Raw genomic sequence first — 25,782 nt, 5'->3', positions numbered from 1 at the left:
AAAATAATTATTGTGATTACATCCTACCCTTTAATGCTGACGTCAATCTACTTTCAAACTACTGAAAAATGTCTCAGTATGAGTTCCGCTAAGGGGCACTCAGCTTTGAACCAGGGGAAAATTGTGCACCAATGTAGGTAAATGCGTTGTTAAGAGATGACAAATGGTGTTGCAAGCAGGTATCAATCTTCACCCGCCTAGCCACTTTGTTCCAGTTCACATTCCTACAGTCAAGTCAAGTCAAGTCATTTTTATTTGTATAGCACCTTTCACAACACACATCGTTTCAAAGCAGCTTTACAGAAAATCATGCATTAACAGAAAATGAAACAGTAATATCTATAATGACTTAAGAGTCATCATTGTGATTCGCAAGAGTCATGGTCTGTTATGATGTTATAATTTCCATTCATCCAATAAATGACTTGTATGCGTTTTATCATAATAATAATAATAATAATGCTGAAGCATTAAATTCAAAACATTACCATAAAGGAGCCAAAGCCAATTAATATGAGCAAAATAATTTAAATGATTAAAATCACACTGACGAATTGAACAACACCATGGGAGCTACAAATAAAGTAATTCAGTCACTGCAGTAACTAATATTTGTGGTGTTATTCTAAATTGTACGCCTTCAATCTACACAATATTAACAGTCTTGTAAACATTATGTTTGCTTCTTTTCTCACACATGTTGTTCTTTATGACCAGGCCCTAATGAAATCTACAAATTGCGCTGATTTTGGGTGAAAATCTGCAGAATTCTGTGGAATGAATTTAAATATGCTCAAATGTGTAAACAGAGGTTAGAGTACACTTTTTGTAGCTAAAAGACCAATCAAATATTTAATAAAAAAATAACTTGCAAGGTGATGGGAATGTTTATAACTTGTGAATGACAGGCATACCAATGCTAAAAGATTAAGCAGAGTGGAATTAAATATGGTCAAATGTATAAAACAGAGCTGAGAACACTACACTTTTATTGGTAGTTGAAAGTATAATTAAATTACTTAAAATATTTAAAAATCAATAACTTTTGTTATGTCAAAATACATTCTACTATCCTTGTTTATTGTTCATTGACAATTAGTAAGCCATTCGTGAGTTTCCCTCCCCAAAAAGTATAAAAACTGAGCCTCCCAATCAAAACATTGATGTTTATATTTTAAGCAACCCACTCAGCCCCACCCATCCCTTTCTAGATCTACCTATAGCGTGACTTTGGGGCATGGCTACTTGTAGTAAGCTGTTCAGCCGGGGAAATATGAACATCCATGGCAGACGTGTACAGAGGAAAAGAAATTTAGCTTCGTCTACAGATGTAAAAGCCAAAATTCGAAGACTTGCTAAAAGACACAGAGATAGAGAATGGAGTAAAACCAGAGTGAACACTGGCATCACATCTACAAGGTGGATGACTTTTTTGGGGTTCTATGGCGATGCCAAACTTGCTTTTCGACAGGTAAGCTACACTCAATGCATTGCCACATAAGTTAGCTCTTTACTGGCGTGCTCCAGATAAATTCGTAAGATACTCGGAATATGTATAGTTACTCTTACTCATTACTAGAAGAATCATCCACACCCAGATGCTGTTCAATCCGATGTTATTTGACGACCCGGTTCTTCTGCCATGCTTTTTGTCTTATAGTGGTCTTGTTTATTATGACGTTAAACAGCTTTCACCTTTTATTTAGTATGGCCCATTTGTTCAAAGGGAATCAGAGAGTGCAAAAGGGCGTGATGAGTCTAAGGGGTGTTGGCAAAGGTTGTTGTGGCTGTTGGCTGCCACTAGTAGCGCTGAAATTACATTCTTCACCTTTATCAAACACGCAAGGGAAAGCAAATCTATATAACTGGTGGGCATTCCAATTCTGCAGAAATCTGCAGAATTTTCTGTGAAGTTCTGTGGTTACAGATTCCGTGTAGACTGTTCATGACTCACACTTAAATATTTCTAATACGAAGACCAAACAGTGACAGGTGTGTGGTCAGAATTGTTATGAGGAATCACATGGGCTTTCAAGGCAAAGATGAAAGAATGATTTTTTGTGCTTTGTTTTATCTTTTTAATGCTTGCTGGGAGCCAGTGGGATTTTTTTCACCTGCACAATCTTTCACCTGTTCAAATTCATTCAGTCTCATCCAGTTCATGCATACTTTTATTGTAAAAGTGTCTGTCTCTTTGATGCTCTTGTCAAGTAAACTGTCAAAGTTCTGTGGGTTTCTATCTGTTTGCAACTACAAAAGTCAGTATAAATCCCTAATATGTAGGATTGTTCTCGAGTACAAATGATATATTGTGGTCCCAAAAAGTGGTTGAATGTCATTTTATAACAAAATATCAACCCAAGTGGCATTTATTTTGAAAAAAGATAGTACAAACACATTTTTTCCAAGCAAAATGTTTGATAGGTTTGAATAAGATATAGGGTACAACAGGGATAAAGGCACACCTTAAGGAAAATTGCATTTTCTTCTGGTCACAAAATGTATCAAGATCGAAAAAATGTATGTATGTTTATTGTATATTAATGGAGCAATATAATTTGTGTAAAAAGAAATAACAATGGAAGGTTGTTTTGATTAAAATTCAGTTTAAAAAAAACGAAAAAAAAAAAAAGAAACTTTTATCCCACACTTGGGGTAAAAGGCCCCCAGGGGGTTATAGTGATATTGTGTAGAAATAAGTATAGTGCAATAGTTATAGTGCAAAATGTGTCAACTAATGCAAATCATTTTGACACAGCAAGATGTTTTTTAAGTAAAAAATTAAGATAATGCTTACTCAAAATAACTACTTCAGAAAAGGGTGCACAATTTCTTGTTGAATTCAAACAGATTTGGCATTTTATAACATCTCAAGTATTCTATAAACAAATTAATCTCCATTGTGATTGGATCAGTCAATGTGAGCCCACTTTCAACATTTTTCATAACAAATCTATTCGCCCCACTTAAAAAACAATGTGTTTTATGTGGGCCTTTAGCTCCTGTAACAGGGGGGCTTTTTACCCCACATACTATCCTTTCACTTATTGGACAGTTATTAAAAAAACTTTTGATTTAATGACCTTGAATAAAACTGAAAGTGACAAATAAGTATTTTGTTTAAAAAAAAAAAAAAAAGTTTCAGGGATTTTCATTATGCTGTTAATATAGTAACCATGTTTAATTTTGTGGTTACTATGATTTTACTACAAAATACCATGGTGATACTATGGTTACTGTAGTAAAATCATGGTAAATTGTTGTAAGGTATGGTTAGGGTTAGGGGTTGGTGTAGGGCAGGGGTTCTCAACGGGGGTGGTTTTCATTTTATAGGCCCCAGATATACTGTAGCCCTCCATCTGCTTGAATTCAAGAAATGCAAGGTTTGGTCTCACATTCATGATGCGTAAGCCTGCTGAATTTATTAACAAAACTTTTAAATTATGCAATGCATTGAAGTTGCATTGAGCAAATTAAGCAAATAACACAAATATTGAGTTTTGTGTTTTGTTTTCTTCTTCTTTTTTTTTTTTTTTTTTTTTAAGTAGGGGGGCGTTCATCAAAAAAGGTGTAGAACCACTGGTGTAGGGTGTCTGTGGGACTCTAAATAAACGCAGTAAACACACTGCAGTGATACTATATGCTACTATTTAATTAGGAGTGAAAACAGTATCTGCCACTATTTGTTGCAAATAGCACTTAGAAAATTAGGCAGATGCTATTTGCACTAAGTGTAAATAGCAACAAAAAGCACCTTCTTTTCACTATGATATCGGATATTTTATTTATTTCAATGAAATGCATACATTTTAAGTGTGGCATAACTGTACAAACACTTTTTGGGGTCACTGTCTGATGCATTTTCCATTAATCACAGGAAATTATAACTCGGAATTCTGCAAGCACCTCAACTCTTGTAAACATTAAATCTGTTCCAACACAATGTGTATTTACTCTATATCTTATCATATCTGCTGAATATTGGCATACTGCTGAATGTTGTCTATAACATTAATAACATTACCTTTTCTGTTGTAAACAGTTGAAGTGTGACTCTTGCTCCACTCACTCCAGTATCCAGAGCCATTCAGTCTCCTACAGCGCACTTGTACCTTATAATGAACACAGGACTGCTCAAGCAGAATCTCTGCTTGCGGTTCTAAAAGAGGACCAATAGCCTGTAAGGGACACAACACTCATTTGTAAATGCCACAGAAAATTGCAGCCCTGTTGAGTACAAAGTACCATCTTCCCTCTAAAGGGTACAAGGGAAAAATAAATTGAAATAGAAGTGCTAAGATGTGTGGGCATATAACTGCACAGTAAGGGGGACATTTAGCTTGGATCAATTATCATTTTCATCACTGAGTGTGACTGAAAAATGCATTTACACTCAAATAGATCTTATTCAGGTATCCTGGTATTATACAATTTGCCACTTGAGACCCAAGCTTTCACAAACTTCTTCCTACCTCCCATTGCATTTCAGCCTTCCCACGCAAAGCCACGAAGCGCAGCTCATACTGCATGTCATAGACTGGTAAAGAGGGGCGTTTCCACCATACACTTAGAGTTTTATTGGGTAAAGTGATTGCTTCCAAGTCTGAGGGAGGAGATGGTTTCACTGAAACAACACAGAGGGAATTTCATTTAACTTTGCTATACTTTTCAATGGTGTTATTATAATTAACACAAACTAAAACTAAAACTTAATGAAAACATATCCGTTAACCCTTAAATGCATGGTCATTTTCCCAAACACTATTAAATTTTCAGGTCTTTAGAGACCTGGCACTTACAGTTATAAAAAATGGATATACAAAATGCCCAGATAGTGTAAAATTGTAAAAAAAAATATTTTCAAGACAATTAGAAAACAATAAAATATAATATATTTTTATATATTTTGATGTTTTATTTTTCATAAATTAAAGAGATAATGCAACAAATCAGGACAAATAAAGAACAGGATTCATTATTTTCACACTGACATTTAATGAGATGCAACTGGCTGCCTTACACAAATTGAGCTACACATAACACAATCTACACATGTGTAATGTACGTGTAACTTATGTGTAGCTTATGTATATTTTGTCAGGCACTTATTGAGTCTAAATAGGTGCACAGCTTACATTATTTCAGTAGTACACCCAAATGACAATAGTCATATCATACTTTTCATGTGTTGTACATGCTATAATTTACATCGATGTTGTTTCTTTATCAAATAGCTATGTCAAATGTAAATCAAGTTAGTGCCACCTTGAGTAAGAAATAACATGTATATAACATATAAAATACTGATAATTCATAGTTTATTGTTGCACAGAAAATCAACGTGATGTAGTATTTATTTGTATGAATATAGTACTCATTTCTCTTGTAATACACAAAGAAAAACTTAAATAGATATGAAATCATTATAAAAAATATAATTTATGGAAGTGCAAAAAAAAAAAAAAACCCTGACACTCTTACATACCTCGGGTCTCTAGATACTCTATACACTTTTGGTACTTAAACCATTATAAAAACTTTTTTTTTTGCAATTTTGGCATTTTTTGTGTGTCACTATTTATAAGAGATAGATTGAATAAAAAAAGAGGTGTGCACAACTAAAAAAAAAATGGATGAGGTACAGGAAGTGGAATGAGGTCCCGGGTCTCTTAGGACCAGAGATAAGCGTTTAAGGGTTAACTGAAATATTAATAAAAAAAATACATCATTGGAATAACTAAAACTAAATTAAAATTCATTTTCATGGCTTCAAACCTAACAAAAAATAAATACAAATAAAAAATAATACACATTTAATTTAGTGATCCACATTTTTTGTTTTTAAATTAACCTTTGATACAGTGTATTACCAAATCTGAAACCTGTTAAACCCGGCTTCATTAAACATGAAAATGCCACTAGATAGCAATAACACTAGATGACCCTGAGGAATTTAACAGCATTAAACATATTTAGATGATATTAGTTTACACATTAAGTTTAGCACCCACTAAAATAATAAAATTAAAATAAAAACTAAATATACTGTACAAAAAACTTAAACTAAAAAAAAAAAACAAGAAAACACTGAAAAAATTTAATAGAGTATAAAGTAACAAAAATGAAACTAACTTGAAAGGACAAACTGAAAATAAAACAGAAATAAAAACTAAATAAAGAATTTGCTTGCAAGGTGAATAAAACGACAAGGTATGTGATCAAAATTCAACAGAATACTGATGGGAAAATCTTGGAACTCACCATAGTCATAGGGTACAACATAGACAGAAAATGACCTCACTTTTCCACGCCCACCTTCCACCTCCACCCACATTTTGTAGCATAAGAACAGGCTAAGGTTGTTTAAAGTGCACTCTCTGTGGTCTCCTGGTCCAACACCTTCCTTTATCAAAGACATGGACTCTTCACCATCTTCAGTGTACTCCATATTTGCTATATCCTCACACATTGATTTATATTGTCTACCAATAACAAAAATAAATAAAGTAGAATCTTAACAATGTTGCCTGTAGAACAAACTATATGTCTGGAATGGCAAAATGATGGAGAATGAAAGTGTGCATACCTGTAAAGGAATCTGACCATTGCCCAAGGACTCTTATTCCATTCACAAGTCATGGTGTCGACCTTTGAATTCCTGCTCTGGCAAGTAATATTTGCATTAAACATCCCTGGAAACAAAAAGACACATAAAACTTTTCACAGTTTCCTTTGAAATCATAGGCACCAAGACTAATGAGATTTGTGCAAATGTTGTTTGGTGCAAATTTTCTGTCAGCTTTTAAAACAAGCAGCAACATTTTATTAAAGGTGAACTCAGTAATTGTTTTTTCATTCAAACCTTTAACACACAAAGAAATGACTAGTACTTTTGAAAACAAAAACAAACAAAAAACATTTTTAATCATGTACACTAACACGAGATGAAGAGTGAGTCATATAAGTAGCCTAATACAGCTGATTTAATTTACATAGTACGGGTTGCCTCAAGATGGCCAAATGGTAATTGAAAACTTTAGCTTTTTCGTTATGCTTCATTCACGCCATGAGTGCACCTTTAACTGTATGGTAGGAGATGTCCTCTAAAATCCATGCCTTACCTTCTGTGTAAATTTTGGCATAGGCAATGCTGCCTTTGATCCCCTCTCCTAACGAGTAGCAGCACATCAAAGTATGAAACCCTGGCTGGTCCGCCTTCAGTGTGACTGCGCTAACCTGCTCATTGATGACCTTGTACTGGCTTTCCGGAATCTCCACCTGGCCATTCAGCATCCACACAGCATTTCTGGCACTCCAGCTGCGGTTGTGGAAGACGGCGTAAACAGTTACTTCTGACCCAGGTGTGGTAAAAACCTCAGCAGGTATGTAGCTAACTTTGAGAAGAAGAGAAAGACAAAGAAATATTGTAAAACTGAGTGCAGTATTTCAGATTTCAGACAAATAAATATCTGCATGTAGCAAGACATCAAGGGATAGTTTACCCAAAAATGAAAATTCTCTAATCATTTTCTCACTTTCATGCCATCCCAGATGTGTATGACTTTTTTCTTCTGCAGAACACAAATTAAGATTTTTAGAAGAATATTTTAACTCTGTGGGTCCTTTCAATGGAAGTGAATGGTGACCAGAACTTTGAAGCTCCAAAAATCACAATGGCAACATAAAAGTAATCCATACGACTCCAGTGGTTTAATATATGTCTTCTGAAGCGATGCAATCACTCTTGGTGATAAAGAGATCAATATTTCAATCCTTTTTTACTATAAATCTCCACTTTCACAATCTGAAAGTGAAAGTGTGAGTGGAGATTCATTGTAAAAAAAGGACTTAAATATTGATCTGTTTCTCAACCACATCTTTCATATCACTTCTGAATATATGGATTTAACCACTGGAGTCATATAGATTATTTTTATGCTGCCTTTATGTGATATTTGCATTGTATGAACCTATAGAGCTGAACTATTCATCTAAAAATCTTTGTTTGTGTTCTGCAGAAGAAAGAAAGTCATACACATCTAGGAAGGCATGAGGGTGGGTAAATGATTAGAGAATTTTCATATTAGGGTGAACAACCGCTTTCATTTTAATGACAGACTGATATATCGGCCAATCTTGCAATTTTGACAATGGTTGAAAACCTTACCCATTTGGCCAAACAGAAGTCTTATGTCAGTACAAAAATCTAACAACAGCTTTGTCAATGGAGGATTAATATTTTCTGTTTTGAGTTTTTAGTGAATTTTGAGTAAATGTTTTCTAAGTGTTCATATAATTTGAGCATTTGGTAAGACTTCACAATAAGATTGTAATCATTAACATTATTTAATACAATAGTTATTATGAACTAACACTGAGCATTCACTATTTGCATTATTAATTAACATGAACAATAAACTGTGATAAATTAACATTAACCATGATTAATAAATGTTGTAAAAAATCTTTGTTTATTGTTAGTTCACGATACCTAACATTAACTAATGTTAATCACTAGAACCTTATTGTAAGTGTTCTCAAGAAATTTTATGTAGGTCTCATTTGACACGTACTGTCTATCGTCCATTGGCCACCCTGTATTCTAGATATTTGCATCAGCATCAACAATTGAAAAACCAATACTCAGCAACCACTACTTTAAATCAGTTTTTAGAGTTACTTATTTTTCCCTTGGAGCAGTGAGGTCAGTTTATTGTAATGCGAGTGTGTGTGTGTGTGTGTGTGTGTGTGTGTGTGTGTGTGTGTGTGTGTGTGTGTGGGCAGGTTTAAGTGGTTTACGAGGACTTTTTTTTAGGTTACAAACTGGCAATTGCAAGGGTATTATGCTATAAATGTGGTTTATGAGGACATTTCTAGTGTCCCCATCATTTTTGTGAGGGTTAGGTTTAGGGTTAGGGGATTGACTCTGTAGTTTGTACAGTATAAAAATCATTATGTCTGTGGTGGGTCTTCATAAGGATAGCAGCACCAACATGTGTGTGTGTATGTGTGTGTGTGTGACACAGAGAGAGAGAGAGATTAGAAGATTCCAAAATGCTTATCAGTTCATATTGCTAAATCAGTGTAAGGTGTGTGTGCGCGCGTGCATCTGAGAACGTAAGCTTAAACTTCAGAAGCATGAAAGCTGCTTAGATGCCACTTTGTGTCCTTTCACAAATAAATGACAGTAGTCTATACATTTACACTTTTAATAAACCTTTAAATGTATAATTAACTACAGATTAATAGATTAACTATTTGTTGCATGTCTACTATAGCTAATGTAATGACTCTGTTAACAAGGGATTTTGGACATAAGGCAATTAAATTTAAAATTAAGATTTATTTTCTGAAAATACATGATGCAATGACTTAAACGTGCAAATAGTACAGCATTTTTGACTTTGTGCATTTGAAATTCATGACATACCATCATAATCAATGTGTTACTGAACACGGAATAGACATTAAACCATTTGTAAAACATCACAAAATACCCAAAATACCATAATATGAAAGTAAAAAAAAAAAATTTGCATTGGTTTTAAAATGTCTGTCTGTTAATGCACCAATCTCATTTCTTATACATTGGCAACTTATAAACCTCAATGGCTAAAAATATTCCAGAATGTCAAAATACAGTGTGTATATACAGGTGCATCTCAATAAATTAGAATGTCGTGGAAAAGTTCATTTATTTCAGTAATTCAACTCAAATTGTGAAACTCGTGTATTAAATAAATTCAGTGCACACAGACTGAAGTAGTTTAAGTCTTTGGTTCTTTTAATTGTGATGATTTTGGCTCACATTTAACAAAAACCCACCAATTCACTATCTCAAAAAATTAGAATACATCATAAGACCAATAAAAAAAACATTTTTAGTGAATTGTTGGCCTTCTGGAAAGTATGTTAATTTACTGTATATGTACTCAATACTTGGTAGGGACTCATTTTGCTTTAATTACTGCCTCAATTTGGCGTGGCATGGAGGTGATCAGTTTGTGGCACTGCTGAGGTGGTATGGAAGCCCAGGTTTCTTTGACAGTGGCCTTCAGCTCATCTGCATTTTTTAGTCTCTTGTTTCTCATTTTCCTCTTGACAATACCCCATAGATTCTCTATGGGGTTCTGGTCTGGTGAGTTTGCTGGCCAGTCAAGCACACCAAGACCATGATCATTTAACCAACTTTTGGTGCTTTTGGCAGTGTGGGCAGGTGCCAAATCCTGCTGGAAAATGAAATCAGCATCTTTAAAAAGCTGGTCAGCAGAAGGAAGCCTGAAGTGCTCCAAAATTTCTTGGTAAACGGGTGCAGTGACTTTGGTTTTCAAAAAACACAATGGACCAACACCAGCAGATGACATTGCACCCCAAATCATCACAGACTGTGGAAACTTAACACTGGACTTCAAGCAACTTGGGCTATGAGCTTCTCCACCCTTCCTCCAGACTCTAGGACCTTGGTTTCCAAATGAAATACAAAACTTGCTCTCATCTGAAAAGAGGACTTTGGAACACTGGGCAACAGTCCAGTTCTTCTTCTCCTTAGCCCAGGTAAGACGCCTCTGACGTTGTCTTTGGTTCAGGAGTGGCTTAACAAGAGGAATACGACAACTGTAGCCAAATTCCTTGACATGTCTGTGTGTGGTGGCTCTTGATGCCTTGACCCCAGCCTCAGTCCATTCCTTGTGAAGTTCACCCAAATTCTTGAATCGATTTTGCTTGACAATCATAAGGCTGCGGTTCTCTCGGTTGGTTGTGCATCTTTTTCTTCCACACTTTTTCCTTCCACTCAACTTTCTGTTAACATGCTTGGATACAGCACTCTGTGAACAGCCAGCTTCTTTGGCAATGAATGTTTGTGGCTTACCCTCCTTGTGAAGGGTGTCAATGATTGTCTTCTGGACAACTGTCAGATCAGCAGTCTTCCCCATGATTGTGTAGCCTAGTGAACCAAACTGAGAGACCATTTCGAAGGCTCAGGAAACCTTTGCAGGTGTTTTGAGCTGATTAGCTGATTGGCATGTCACCATATTCTAATTTTTTGAGATAGTGAATTGGTGGGTTTTTGTTAAATGTGAGCCAAAATCATCACAATTAAAAGAACCAAAGACTTAAACTACTTCAGTCTGTGTGCATTGAATTTATTTAATACACGAGTTTCACAATTTGAGTTGAATTACTGAAATAAATGAACTTTTCCACGACATTCTAATTTATTGAGATGCACCTGTATATATCCATAAAGGCCTAGATTATATCAAATCAAATAAACAAATCAAATAAAATGGTACTTTTTGAGAACCGTAAGTGAGCAGCATGGCTAAAATTTGGTACAATGACCACACGCAAAAGCTTCCTTCAAATTTGTGTGTGTACAACCAATTTGCACATGTGGAAATGTTTGCAGAATAACTCTTTGTAAATTACCTGCAACATGCTCAAGATGTGCACAAACAAATTAGTGCCCTTTCTTTGGGCTATTAGTAAAACAGCACCAATGTTGGGTTCATATAAGTGGGTTCATGTAACTGCACAAACCCTACTTTGCAATGTACATCTGGTTCAAGAGTAACAAGTATGCAAATATTTTCAACCAAACACAATATCTGACCTCAGCTTACTAGGAAATTACATATAAATGCTTCAGTACAACATAATAAAAACTGACTGTTTATCATACCAATTAATACCGAAAAGCTCGGGGGTGAATTAAAGAGATTTTCAAAGATATGTGCACAGAGTCAAAGTACTGTCCACATACAGATAAGCAGTGAGTAGATGTGCATGTATTATTAAACATATGCTTTTAAAGTGAATGCATAGCAAAACAACCTGAATACAACTGTAAAATCAAAAGCACTCACTTGCATTGACGTACACCAAAAGCCAGATGCATGCTTTCAGGTTCTAAACATTCTGAATGATGTTAGGGTAAATTAGTTGACCTGTACTCTCTATTCTTGAGAACAGGTGATGGGAAGTAAATGGATGAGCAGATCAGGCTGAACCATTTTAAGTACCTTTCCACAAATGTCAGCATTTGCATATATTAACTCATTTTCTAATATTTTCCTTTCCCAAATTAGTCATTCAAATGGGGGTAGGTCATAATTCCCTTTTACAAAATTGACTTTAATACAGAATTTTTTTTAATTCAATTTAAATTTAATACAGAATTTAAAGAACTCTGTTCATTCACATAGCTCAAACACATGCAATCAGAGCAGGAAGGCAAGTAGTATTTAAAGGAACAGTTCACCCAAAAATAAAAAAATCATAATTTACTCACAAACATCACAATCTGTATGACTTTCTTTTTTATGATATTTCAATAAATATTTGATCCGTCTTTTCAATACAGTGGCAAATGATTGCAGTTGATGGCGCAAAATGATCATAAAAGTAGTTAATGCGACTTGTGTGTCATATTCCAATTCTTCTGAAGGCATACAAGTACATGTAAATACTAGAGCAACTGTAAACAAGCTTCTCTCATAGTGCTCATGAATGTGTAACAGATGTCAAGGTTTTCACTGAAAAATTACTTACATTTGGGTTGATTCTCACCTAAACCTATCATATGTCTTCAAAAGACTTGGAATATGATGCACAAGCCGCATGGACTACTTTTATGATACTTTTTTAATATTTTAAGCTTTAAAGTGAGGCATTATATTGAAAGTGCCATAATATTGAAAAGATGGACCACGATAGTCATTAAAACATCTCCTTTTGAGTTCTGTAGAAGAAAAAAAATCATACAAGTCTGGATGACATAAGGGTGAGTAAATTATGACAGAATTATAAATTTTTGTGTGAACCATTCCTTTAAAGCTTACAGGGTGCACAGTAAAAAAAAAAAAAAACCTGCAGCTGTGGTTGCCAGAATAATTATGTAAAAAATACAGTAAAAATTTTAACTTTACAGAACAACCTGTAAATGTTAAATTTTTAAACTGTTGTTTTTAAAGTATATTTTGCAGTGCCGTTATTTATATTATGAAATTATAAACTTAATATATTAACCTTCTGAAACTGTAAAAATCTGCTTTTCACTTTATAAGGTATTGTTAATCACTGTAGTAATTACAGAAGGGCACATGATGACATGAAATTCATCAATAGTGGCCCTTCCAGGAGCAATGACCAATAAACATGTAGTCACTCACGCAAACAATTAACGCCATCAGGGTAACACATGTGCAATTAAAATTATGCAATAAACATTAACTAAACTACATCAAATATAACACAGAACACCCCAAAGTACTGATATTAAAAATAAGAAGAAACATAACTATTCCCATAAAATATAATGAAATGTAATGGGTCACGCAGGGAATTCTGGGAATGCCCGATTACTGTTTTTTTACCGTAATCTTCACAATAATTTACCGTAAAAAGTACATGTTCTCTCTTGTTAAACATATTAAAAATTGTAACTGTTAATTATATGGGAAAATCATACTTTTTACATCTAAATATAACTTATTTTTTTACGACATTTTACCATAAAACTACATGTATTGTCCTTTTAAGTATATTAAAAATTTTAATGTTCCCTGATGTTAAATGTATATTTTACGGTAACTACTTGTTAACCAATTTATGTTTTTTTACAGTAGCATTTTTACAGTCTTTTACCGTTAAATTACGGAAATGATTTACAGTGTAGAGGTAAAATTCTTCTACAATACAGAATCCTTACCATCCAGTATGAAAGAGAAAGTTTGGCTCCATTTACTCCAGTGGTTAAATTGGTTTTGGCAGCGCACTTGAACCATGTATCTGATCCCAGAACTGAGCTCATTCAGAGGCACCCATGAACGACCTGTGACTTTCACCACCTAAAAGGGCCATAGTTCACACAAATTAATTTCATTTAATGTGTTGGATAATTCACTTTGTCAGCCTAGACGCTATCTAGTATAAAAACTTGTGCTATTGGGGGAAATCTGTGGTACAATGTGTTGATAACACTTTACATGTAAAATAAGGTTTCATATGTTTAAAAGTAAATCTATTAGGTATTATGAAAAAACAATGAGGTTGTGAGTTTTCTGCGGAATTATATTTCTGTGTAGGCCTCACAAGTGTAATTACAACACTTGAGAATCACATTCACACTGTCACACCAAACAAATTAGGTTGATTACCTCCCAGTGATGAAGTGAAGAGTTGGATGAGTATCGGACCTCATAGCTGATTGTGTCACTTTCAGTTTGTGTATCATTCCATCTTAATATCACTTCACCCTCAGTTGTTACATTGTAATACAGATTGACTGGCGAATCTGGTTTTCCTGTGAAAAGACAGTAAATCACAAAATCTTAAACCATTATCAATTGGGCTTCTTAAACCAGCCACATACAATATGGTAATGATGCTAGGAATAATTATTAACAATTAAAAATAAACAAATCACTGAAAATGACATTCAATGCATTCGTCTCAACCATTAACAATCAACGATACTGATTAATCATATACAGTACTTATTAGCTGCAGACCGTGCTTATACAACACAGAAAAGTTAATGAAACTGCACATCTCAAACAACTCCCAAAACTAACCAATACATGTTCTATGATCTTCAGACAAGCCATTAAGATACTGTAATACCATTAATGTTATTGTCGATATGGTAGGTCACCACCACTTTACCATGTATTAGTCTATAGTATTATGGTAAAAATAATTATTATGTAAGAATAAGCTATATAAAAATTATAATGATTCTTTAATAAAAACATATAGCTTTTATGGTTCAATATAAGCTATCGCAGTTTCGAAGTTCAGGGAAAAAGTGCCCTTTTAATTTAGTCAGTTGGTTGGTCAGTCTATATAATGCAATATTAAATCCATTAGTTTCACAAGCAAATAATCACTGTGTGACAACTGAGAAAAAAAATAAAAAATTATCAATTAATAAATCAATTAAAAGAGAATCAAGTGGGTGCACTGAATGTCTGTTAGAATTTTTTAAGCTTGTTTATGACGGAGGGCTAAAAGAATTGATAGCACCAAAGAGTGTGTTTACACTTTTTGAGGAAATCAAACTACATACAGTTGTCTCTGCATTTTAAGCTGGGACAAGAGGAAGTATTTTAGCACTGAAAAAATTACACACTTCACACAAAAAAAACATTCCAAGATAAAACAATGCTAGTAAGGTGCCTTTTTGTAATGTACATTTTAGTTCTTAAATGTATCTGTTATCTACATTTAAGGTATTTTTTGTGCCATATAGATTATTTAAATCTCCCTAGAGCAAAATGGCAACAAAGGCAAAGCAATTTGCTTTATTTCAGTAATAGCAATACCATTAATACCAATCAACTGAGGCAGTCCTTATTAACAGGCATTACTCAAACACACTAACACATTATCAGCTCTGAGTAAATGACTGCTGTCTCTGCAATTAATACAAAAAGCCTACATTGACTGGACTTTTTATTCATTTAATGATCAACTCATTTCTTCTTTTCCAGAAAGCATTCCATGTACTTAAAAAAAAAAAAAAAAAACAACAATCAAAGATTTTTCTTTAAAGATGTATGAGGTGTTTTTGTCCATACAATGTAAGGCAATGGGGTCTAAACCTTTCAAGCTCCAAAAAGATGATAAAGGCAGCATAAAAGTAATCCATATGACTTTAGTAGTTTAATCCATGTCTTTTAAAGTGATACTATTGCTTTGGGTGAGAAACAAAGCAAAATTTCAGTCCTTATTCATTAAAGGGCTTCACTTCTCGTTCATGCATCCTCGCGTTTCATGCATGCACGATTGAAAGTTCACATGAGGACTGACACGCACATGATACAACTGAAAGTTCTCGCTTGAACATGCAAGTGCCCAAAAGTGATGCATCACTTCAGAAGACATGGGTTAAACACCTCAAATCATATGGATTGCTTCTATGCTGCCTTTATGTCCTTTACAGAGCTTGAAAGTTTTGGACTTGCATTGCATGGACCAAAACACCTCATACATCCTCCAAAAAAAAAATCTTTGTTTATGTTCTGCAGAAAGTCATACATGTTTGAGATGGCAGGAGGGTGAGTAAATGATGAGAGAATTATCATTTCTGGGTGAACTATAGACCCATTTCACAGTAGCACCATATTTGATTTTCGATGTGAATGAAATCGAGGCTGTGAGGGATTTACAGTCTCTTCAGTGTATATACAGTATGCTGTATACAGCTCCTAGATCACATCTAATTTTCAATTACTCATGTTTTCTGGAGTTTTTCGTCAACTGAATTTTTTTTTTTTTTAATGTTTCTTTAGCGGAACGAACCAAAAAACACTTTAAACAACAGCACCAACCATTAAAGAGACTGTGTGCTCTATTTTTGTGAGTGAGCAAAGCGCAGCACAAAGCACTAAGACCGTGCGCTACGTCCTATCCAATTTTCAAGAGAGCGCTAATTCTAAGCATAATTTTCGTTCCAGGGCAAAGTGCAAGTGGGTGTATGTGCGCAAACTGGGGGTGTATTGTATGTAAATGAAGTGGTGCAAAGCGTATTTTGCTATTTTCCTAGTAATAGTAATAGGTCATTGTGCTAAGACGTTCAAAAGCAGGTCTGTTTGCAGTGCAAATTCTAAACTTAGTTCCTGCCTTTGCAGTTTGGAGATTCCACCAGCAGGTTGTAATAAAGTCCATGTCCAAACTCTGAAAATACAAACATCAAATCTCATTTCTCTCATGGCAAATTATGTCCATGATGATCACTGTTGTCACTGTTTGTTTAATGAAAAAAATATTTTTGAGATTTGTGTTAAACTATCTTTAGGTCATGGTTTATTTTTTAAATATTATTATTATTATTATTATTATTATTATTATTATTATTATTATTATGTTTATATTTACAATTGTATTTATGATCTATTTTGTGTTGGTATGATTCCACCTGTTGTCTTAAGAGTGAATTTTAATTCACTGCAAAAGGGGTCAGTGGAAGAAGTTGGAGAGTGTAAAATGTTTGGATTTGGTATGATTTTTTGACCACTTTGTTATTTTAATTATATTTTCGTTTAGTTTGAAGTGTAATTTAAATGTAGAAATAATGTCGGTTAAATTTTTTCGTGTTTAAAAATAACATTTTCTAAATCAGAATCTACTGGTAGAAGTGAAGTGCGTTCTGATACACTCACTGTTGATACTAGCCATGATTTGTGTGTCAGCAGATGAAAATTATTAATAATACTTAATTCTCTATAATTTAATGGAGCATAAATTCAAATCCTGACAAGAACCACATTTCCCATGCGTATAAATGGAGCATGTCACTGTCACAGAAGCCTGATATTCAACAAGTACGCAGTTAATGCACAAAGGAACGTGAGTCCATATTTCTAATCTTCTAATTCATTGCATACAGTTCATTTGCACTATCAACTACTTATAAATGTGCTGTCTTTGTTTATATTGTTGGTGCTTGACAGGGAATGGACTTTATAATTTGACCCAGACGGTGGTGAAGAACCTCAGAATTAAATTGCTCTTGACCCAACCCATCAACACTTTGCATGCGTAACTTTGCCAAACTCACTTGCGCCTAGACTTTCGCATGCTTGCATGAAAATACCAAAACTTCCTGGCCATGCCCATTGACTTTGTGTGTATGACTTATGGCACTGCGCTGCGCTGCGCTTAGCACTGGCACTTTTAAAATAGGGCCTTGTAAGCATATCCCTCACAGCCTTGTTGTCATTCTCGTCAAAAATTAAAGATGCCGCTGCTGTAAATAAGGTCCATTCCTTTAAAAACTTTTTTTGGTTTAAATCTATCAGCATGCTGTTTTGATGAGGTTTCTACCTCTAACAAGCCATGTAACTACACATCAGTGAAATTTCACTATAATCCACAGCCTGAGTGGAAAACCAGTGCAGAGTGAAATGTGTATCTATCAGCCCACAGTTCCACATAACAAACACAGCATTATAAAACATCTGTCACGCTTGCTGATATTGAAATTGAGCAATGTTCTTCAAGAAAGGAAAAATACAACAGAGGTTTGAATTTTGGGACCATGATGAATATCAATATGGAGGAAAGTCAAATCCCAGAGTCTGCAGTACATATTGCAAAAAGGAAATAATATTCTGCTAACTTTACAGTCCTAAAAGTAAACATTTACAGGAATGATATCTCTTCAAGTACATGGTGGAAATGAGAGCATTACCAGAAATGTTTAAAAATTCACTTATGATATTAACAAGAATATTACGGACAGACAGACAGACAGACTGGCAGAATGATAAGATAGATAGATAGATAGATAGACTTACGTAGATGATATGTGTTAATTAGCATCTTTGGAGACAGTGCAGATGTCCCATTGACAGATATGCTGATGAACAGCGACACAGTTTCATCATTGCCATGAAGAGAAATGGAGCACGTGGCAGTATCTTCCCCTGCACACTTAGCAGCATGATTTGTTTCATTTAAGCCCATCTTTAAACTGCAATGAGAAAAAAGTAGTTTATTTTAGTAGTTTAATTTGACATTTGTTTGTACCCATATGACTAATAGGGACTGTATATAGTGCATAAATAAAAAAATAATAATATGTTGTCCTAAGTGTGGGATCGATACAGTCTTATCTCAGGGGAAAAAATCTCAAAAGCCAGAATCTGTAAATACAGAAGAGGTTTCCAACAGTAGACATTGTTATATGAATAAGAAAGGGACAGAGACTAGAGGCATAGAAAATGATGAAAGAAATGGGAACCATTAACAGTATAGAGCAGGGGTTGGCAACCTATGGCACACGTGCCAGCATTGGAACGCAGAGGGGTAATCACTGGCACGCCAGCAACAGCGAGAGAGGAGTAAACTATTTTATTTATATAAATTCCACACCTGCATTCCAATCTACATCTTGATGTAATCCTTCCTCATGATCACGCAGCGTGTTTTTATGAGCTGAATGGGAGGCTAAACAAAATGTTAAAATGTGACGAGACTGCAGTATACCCAACAGACTCGTGCAGCGAGTGCAAGCCATTTGCGCATCATGAGCAGGTAGCGCTTCATTTTCTGTTAATCGCACGAGTAAACGCGTCCGCTTTGCTTTGGTCATACTGCGCGGATGACAGCCTACATTCCGTGTTTCATTTGTTTCTTTTTGCTTTCAGAACAACATGTAATGCAATAAGAAAAACACCACTATTAATCCTTGAGATTTCCAACCCAGCATACAGGTACACCCTCCTTAAATCATGGACATTTAAAATTACATTAAATGATTAAAAGAGGAAACATAAACCCATATTCAAAATATAAATTAAACCTGGAAATAAAGTTTTGGGATTTTGCAGGTGCAATTAACTGAAAAGGGCTAAATAGTTGATGGGCTTGTGATGCGCGAATGGCTTGCACGCGCAGCGCGAGTCTCGTCACACTTTAATACTGTTTAGCCTCCCATTCATCTGATGAAAACACGCTGCATGATCATGAGGAAGGATTAGGCTACATCAAGATGTAGATTGGAATGCAGGTGCGAAAAACGTCATAAAAATAAATATCACTGTTGCTTGCATGCTAGTGATTAAATGATTACAGTGACATAATATAAGAAATATTTAAGATTCCACACAATTTCGAGATCAGTCATCAAATAAGCAAATTTGTGACATTAACTTTGTTAACTCATAACACAAAAGAACAGGTTTTCTTTTCATTAAAGCTCTGAAAATTCACATGCAGGATCACGATTATATCATAATTATTGGGTTTTGCAGAAAATTTTCACATAAACTGTTTATCATTTGTAATGAAAAATAAACCATTAAATTAGAAAAAGGCAAAATAGAAACATTTTCACAAGGGGAAAATCGCATACATTTGCATGTTTTTTTTGTGGGGGTTGTCGGCACAGCCATTGACCAGGAAAATAAAAAATGGCACTCCATGTCAAAAAGGTTGCTGACCCCTGGTATAGAGTATATGTAGCCTTATGCATCATTCATCAGACATCAACCACCCCAATCCCATCCAACCAATCCCATTTAAGACTAAATGGGACCAGCAATACACTAGCAGCAGAGCAGCCATTTAATCAGTAGTCTGTGGAGAGGTGAATGAAGAGAGGAGACTCACACTAATTGTTGTGGGCTAACAGTGGTCAGACTGTCACTGACTGGAACTGCTGCTCTGTGGCTCTTTGCATTACAAATTAAATTTGCCTGATCACCTTCAAGCCAGCACAGGATGTCTAAACAGTTTCCTGAAAACAGATTGCATTGTCTTGTTAGTGTCTTTCTTCAAAGCCTATTGCAATTATAAGCCTCTGTATCTACCAATTATTCATGTCAAAACACAGTCTCATTAAATTGTCTGCAAATAATGTAAAAGATGCAAACATCATCCTTTATTTCAAACAAAACCAATTCTGTCATAATTTGAGGAGCACAAAAGATGTTTTAATTAGTATCTCGGCCTGTCTTTTCAATAAAATGGCAGTTGATAGTGCCCCACTTTAAAAAGTACCCGAAAGTGTCAAAAAAGTAGTCCATATGATTTGTGTATTATAACACAAGTCTTTTGAAGCAAAACAGTTTGGTGAGAGACAACCCAAAATGTAAGTAATTGTTCAGTAAGTAATTCTAGACGTCCATTGTATGTTCATGAGTGCATGAGAGAAGCTTGTTTACAGTGGCACACATTCGTGCAAGAACTTGCATTGTTTTGAGCATTTAACTCTGTACATCGATTCCTTTTGTCTTTTTGAAGAGCCACATTGCACTTTAGTAGGACCACAAACTCATTTTCTACTTAAATGCCATTAATTTATAGGTAGAGATTAATTATTGTCCTGAGGCCTACCGTAGAGAGAACAAAGTAACGAGAATTGATTAACATGCGTAATGGCACCCCATACTTTCCTGGAGGAGTGAATCCTCATCTACAGTGATCACCTTCATTCACTCTACAGCCTTAAACTTGTTAACAGTCTCTTTCAGTTAATTTTTTCCAAGCCATAGTTAAGAGACACTGTTTCAGAGCAGCACCCCTTAACTGGTACTCCCCTTTTTGACATTTACCAGAAACTGACATACACAGATTTAAATGGATGTAATTCATAAATGCTTTGGACTACAGACCTAATATTGGTCTTGTTTGAAAGAAGACACTTAGTGGTTTATTGTTGAAGTGCAATAATTGATATCAGTGAGATAACGTTTTTTATAGAAGTTTAAGTTTATTTTAATGAAAATGTACAGCTCCAAACTTTTTTTCTTTACAAAAAATATCTCTGATGACCCTAAAAATGCTATGAAGTAAAATCATTATTGGATTATAAGTCTTTCAAAGTTCTGCATAAAATTTTAGCTTGATATGCCAGAAAATGTGTTTGCTATAACATTTTGTTTAGGCGCAGTACCCAACATGGCCACTGGATGTCATCCAAGCTCTGCTTGTTGATTAAAAACTTAAAGGTTGGTAATTCATGAATGCCTTGGACTACAGGCATAATCTTAGTATTGGTACTGTAATTACGTCATTCAAATCGCAAAACAGTGGGCAAAATAGAGACTTAGAGCTTTCAAACAATATAAGGTTTATCAAGATTAAAGTAGGATTTAAAGGTATTATAGTTCAATAAACATTAAAAAAAAAGCACAAAAAAAAAAAAAGCACAAAAAAAAAAAAAAAAAAAACAACATCCCAAATAAGGGACGGTGCCAGTTAATACACAAAAGCAGAGCTTCTGTCGTTAGCAGTTTACTAAAAATTACAGGATGCTAATATGTGTATGGTCACTAATATTACTTTGGCCAAAAACAATTAACACTGAACAGCTTGAATGCCATGTTTCTTGTTTGCAGAAGCTTGTAATTTATAGTGACTTACTATTTTGGGGGATTCACTCCATTTAAATGTGGTTGTCACTCCCAAATTGTACATGTGGCAATGTTGACAATGTTCTTGACATAATACGTTCTTTTTTGCTTAAAGAGCACTTATATAATCCTACTTCAGTCGGAAAATGTCAGTGTTAGTGACTACGTTCACATGGACACAAGAAAGCGGCTTACTGGGAGAAAGCGACTTATTGCGAGAATGCAGTGTTACGGTTTACGCATACTCTTTACTCCTATATACATGTGGCTCGGTAAACAAACAGATTTATCCACAGCAAAGTAATTTCCCCATGACGCTTGTGTCAATAACAAATATGGGATCCAAGGGAAGACTTCGCTATTTTATTCTCCGTTGCTTCGCTGTATATCCAAATATTCCAGAGTTGTTGCTATTTTTGTTTCTTGAACTTTCTATCGTGACCTACAGTGGAACTGCACTGCAATAGTTGGGTTTCCCTTTTACGTAAAACTCCAGGATTCCCCCAATGTACAAGTGCATAAAGGCGAATGTGAGGAACAGTTGATAGTTTAGAGTGAATGTGCTTTTCCCACTGTACTCCGAGAAATTTTTATTTCTTTCCACTGTGTTGACTTGTTTGTTGTTGGGCTCCATCCTATGGCGTTTGTTATCCGGTCTGTTTATGCACATGTGCACTCTTTAAAACACCCATCAGAACGACGCTTGTGGGTTTACATGGCCACATTAAGCCACGGTCTCGAGGAGAAACCTAGGTGTGTTAAACCCACTTTTTCTTAATCTCTTAAGTGGCATAAGGAAACTGGAGTTTGTTTCAGAGCCCCGGTATTTGCAAAAACCCTGGAATAAACCGTTCCCTATCTGTCACTCACTAGACGTTGTGTCGATGTAGTGACACTAGGGGTCACTCTTGGGAGCCCCAAACACCTCTGATCTATGAGAAAAGGCAAATGGGAATTGGCGAGTGGAATTTGCATGCCACTCCCCCGGACATACGGGTATAAAAGGAGCTGGCTCGCAACCACTCTTTCAGATTTTCTCTTCGGAGCTGAGCGGTTGTATTTCAGCGAGCTGAATTCCTCCGCCGATCCATTCACCTCTACAAAAGCTGTTGGATTTACGGCGCATTACAGCGGCTTCTCCCCCTCTTGCACCGGTGGAGTGCAGAGAACACCCCTGGGCGCTTCAGCAGACTTAAAGATTATATTCTTCCTCTAAAAGAGTATATTTCCCTTCTAAAAGAGTGGCACTCACGGAGAGCATCTTTTTAAAGATGGCTTTCCGTTTGTGTATAATTCCTGGTTGCGGCCGTTACCTCTCCGCTTCCGACGGCCATGATCGCTGTCTTACGTGCTTGGGCGCTGCCCACGCGGAGACAGCGTTCGTGGACGGGTCATGTCCTCACTGCAAGAACATGACCATGGCAACGTTGCGGCCACCCCAGCGGCTCCCCGCCTCTGTCCTTCTACCTACGGGTATGAGGCCGTGTCGGTTAGCACTGGGAGCGATCTGGGGACCCTACTGGGAGCCGCTCTGTCGGGTAACCCCCCACGGACCTCCTATTCCCCAGTACGCTCGTTCGCCCCGGTTGAGTTCTGGGATGAGACCGCCGGCTTCATTTAGTTCATTTAGTTCGCGGTCTCATTTAGGGCTCGCGAAGAGGATGAGCTGTCAATCGCAGCATCGGAGAACGGGCTCGTCCAGTCTGATGCTAAGGACTCGGCTGGGCTCCCACCTTCGGATGTGGTCACCCAGTCGCAGGCCGACACGGAGCTTGTGGCCATGCTTGCCAGGGCGGCTGCGAGCATCGGGCTGGAGTGGAACCCTCCACTCCCCCCTGAACCCTCGTGGCTTGACAATTGGTTCCTGGGGCCAGAGCGCCGCTCACGGCCGTGCCCCACCCCAGTCCCTTTCTTCCCGGAGGCGCATGAGGAGCTTACGAGATCGTGGCGGGCACCTCTCACTGCCCGGACCCAGTCTCTCAGCTCCTCCGCTCTCACTACCCTCGGTGGTGGGGCTGCCAGGGGGTACTCGGTGATTCCCCAGGTTTATAAGGCGGTTGCAGTGCACCTGTGTGTGCAGAATGCCGCCACCTGGTGGAAACGCCCGAGACTCTCGTCCAGGGCCTGTAGGATTATGTCATCTCTGGTGGCTAAGGCCTACGGTGCCGCTGCACAGACAGCCTCCTCCCTGCATGCCATGGCTCTCCTGCAAGTGCACCAAGCCAAGGCGCTAAAAGAACTGCACGAGGGTAGTTGTGACCCGGGTTTGATGCAGGAGCTGCGTTCGGTGACCAATCTCGCTCTCCGGGCGACAAAGGTCATGGCGCAGACTCTCGGGCAGGTGATGTCCACCCTCGTGGTCCAGGAACGCCACCTTTGGCTCAACCTGGTCGAGATGAGGGAGGCTGTCAAGGCACGGTTCCTTGACGCCACCATCTCCCAGGTTGGCCTATTCGGCGACACCGTCAAGGACTTTGCCCAGCAGTTCTCGGTGGTTAAGAAGCAGACGGAGGCTATTCAGCACATCCTGCCCCGGTGCAGATCAAGGTCCCGCACCCTGTCTGCTCGTCGCCAAGGACATGGAGACCCACGGCATTGGAGGTGGTAAACAGACCAATCCATCCCCTGGTGTAGAGCCGGGAGGAGTATCTTTTATTTCCTTGTTTTGATGGACTACGGTGACGGTTTCCATCCTCCCCCCTCCCTGACTGGTCCTATGGTGGGTATCTGGAGCCAGGCAAGTGCTTCGACATCCCCAGACTCAGCACGGCCACAAGTTCGGGGCTCAAGCCCCCTCACCGTGGCGCCTCAGGCTCCACCCTGCCGCGAGGCCCCACACGCCAGTATGTCCGACGCGATTGTCCCCTTGGTCCCCCTTGCCCGGAGTTTGGAGGCATGGCGTGCGCTCTCCAACCCGTCGCGATGGCTGACCAGGACCATCCGACTCGGCTATGCGATTCAGTTTGCCAGGCATCCGCCCAGGTTCAACGCATCCGTTTCACCTCAGTGAAGGGTAAGAACGCCGCTGCCCTGCGTGCGGACATCGCGACCCTTCTGCGGAAGGATGCAATAGAGCCTGTCCCTCCAGCCGAGATGAAGAAGGGGTTCTACAGTCCCTACTTCCTCATTCCGAAGAAAGGTGGTGGGTTGCGTCTAATCTTGGACCTGCGAGTACTGAACCGGGCCTTGCACAGACTCCCGTTCAAGATGCGGATGCAGAAACGCATTTTAGCAAGCATTCGGCATCAAAATTGGTTCGCAGCGGTAGACCTGAAGGATGCGTACTTAAACGTCTCGGTTTTACCTCAACACAGGCCCTTCCTGCGGTTTGCTTTCGAGGGCCGGGCGTACCAGTACAAGGTCCTCCCCTTCGGTCTGTCCCTGTCCCTTCCTAAGGGAAGTGGGCATCTGCATCCTCAACTCTCTCGATGACTGGCTAATCCTAGCTCACTCTCGGGATTTGTTGTGTGCGCACAGGGACCTGGGTGCTCAGGCACCTCAGCTGGCTGGGGCTTCGGGTCAACTGGGAAAAGAGCAAGCTTTCCCCGGTTCAGAGCATCTCTTTTCTCGGGTTGGAGTTAAACTCCAGGGCAAGCACGTGTTGGTCTGGACGGACAGCACGGCGACAGTAGCATACCTCAACCGCCAAGGCAGCTTGCGCTCCCGTCGCATGTCGCAACTTGCCCGCCATCTTGGTAAACCCGCGTCTTCCTTGGGCAGAGTTCCCTCTGCCACCGGTCGCCGTGTTGTAGAGCTTTTCCCCTCTGGGTAGGACCTACCACAGGGATTTCTCCACGTGCAACACTGCCAACAAGCTCGGTAAGACCATGTGAAGTATTTCCACACAATTATCTTCCCTTCGGGTAGGGTGTGGTCTACGCGGTGTCTTCCCCTTGGGAAGGGACACCTCCCTGATGCG

At 37.6% G+C, this 25,782-nt stretch overlaps 1 protein-coding gene across 2 annotated transcripts in view; it reads right to left on the bottom strand.

The window, feature by feature from the left end:
• LOC127446330 (leptin receptor-like) overlaps window positions 1-25,782 on the bottom strand; it is a 47,425-nt gene that overhangs the window by 9,777 nt on the left and 11,866 nt on the right. For both annotated transcript variants that reach the window (XM_051707155.1, XM_051707154.1), the window contains 9 exons: window positions 20,119-20,245; window positions 18,303-18,478; window positions 14,160-14,305; window positions 13,712-13,850; window positions 7,122-7,394; window positions 6,587-6,692; window positions 6,262-6,482; window positions 4,473-4,624; window positions 4,025-4,178 (listed from right to left, as the gene is read on the bottom strand). In XM_051707155.1, coding sequence (XP_051563115.1) covers window positions 4,025-4,178; window positions 4,473-4,624; window positions 6,262-6,482; window positions 6,587-6,692; window positions 7,122-7,394; window positions 13,712-13,850; window positions 14,160-14,305; window positions 18,303-18,478; window positions 20,119-20,245 — 1,494 coding nt within the window. The remainder of the gene's footprint in view (window positions 1-4,024; window positions 4,179-4,472; window positions 4,625-6,261; window positions 6,483-6,586; window positions 6,693-7,121; window positions 7,395-13,711; window positions 13,851-14,159; window positions 14,306-18,302; window positions 18,479-20,118; window positions 20,246-25,782) is intronic.

This window comes from Myxocyprinus asiaticus, chromosome 9 (genome assembly GCF_019703515.2).
Source record: "Myxocyprinus asiaticus isolate MX2 ecotype Aquarium Trade chromosome 9, UBuf_Myxa_2, whole genome shotgun sequence".
Classification (NCBI taxonomy): domain Eukaryota; kingdom Metazoa; phylum Chordata; class Actinopteri; order Cypriniformes; family Catostomidae; genus Myxocyprinus; species Myxocyprinus asiaticus.
Note: the sequence above shows the minus strand (reverse complement) of the source record. Positions and strands in the feature narration are given on the sequence as shown.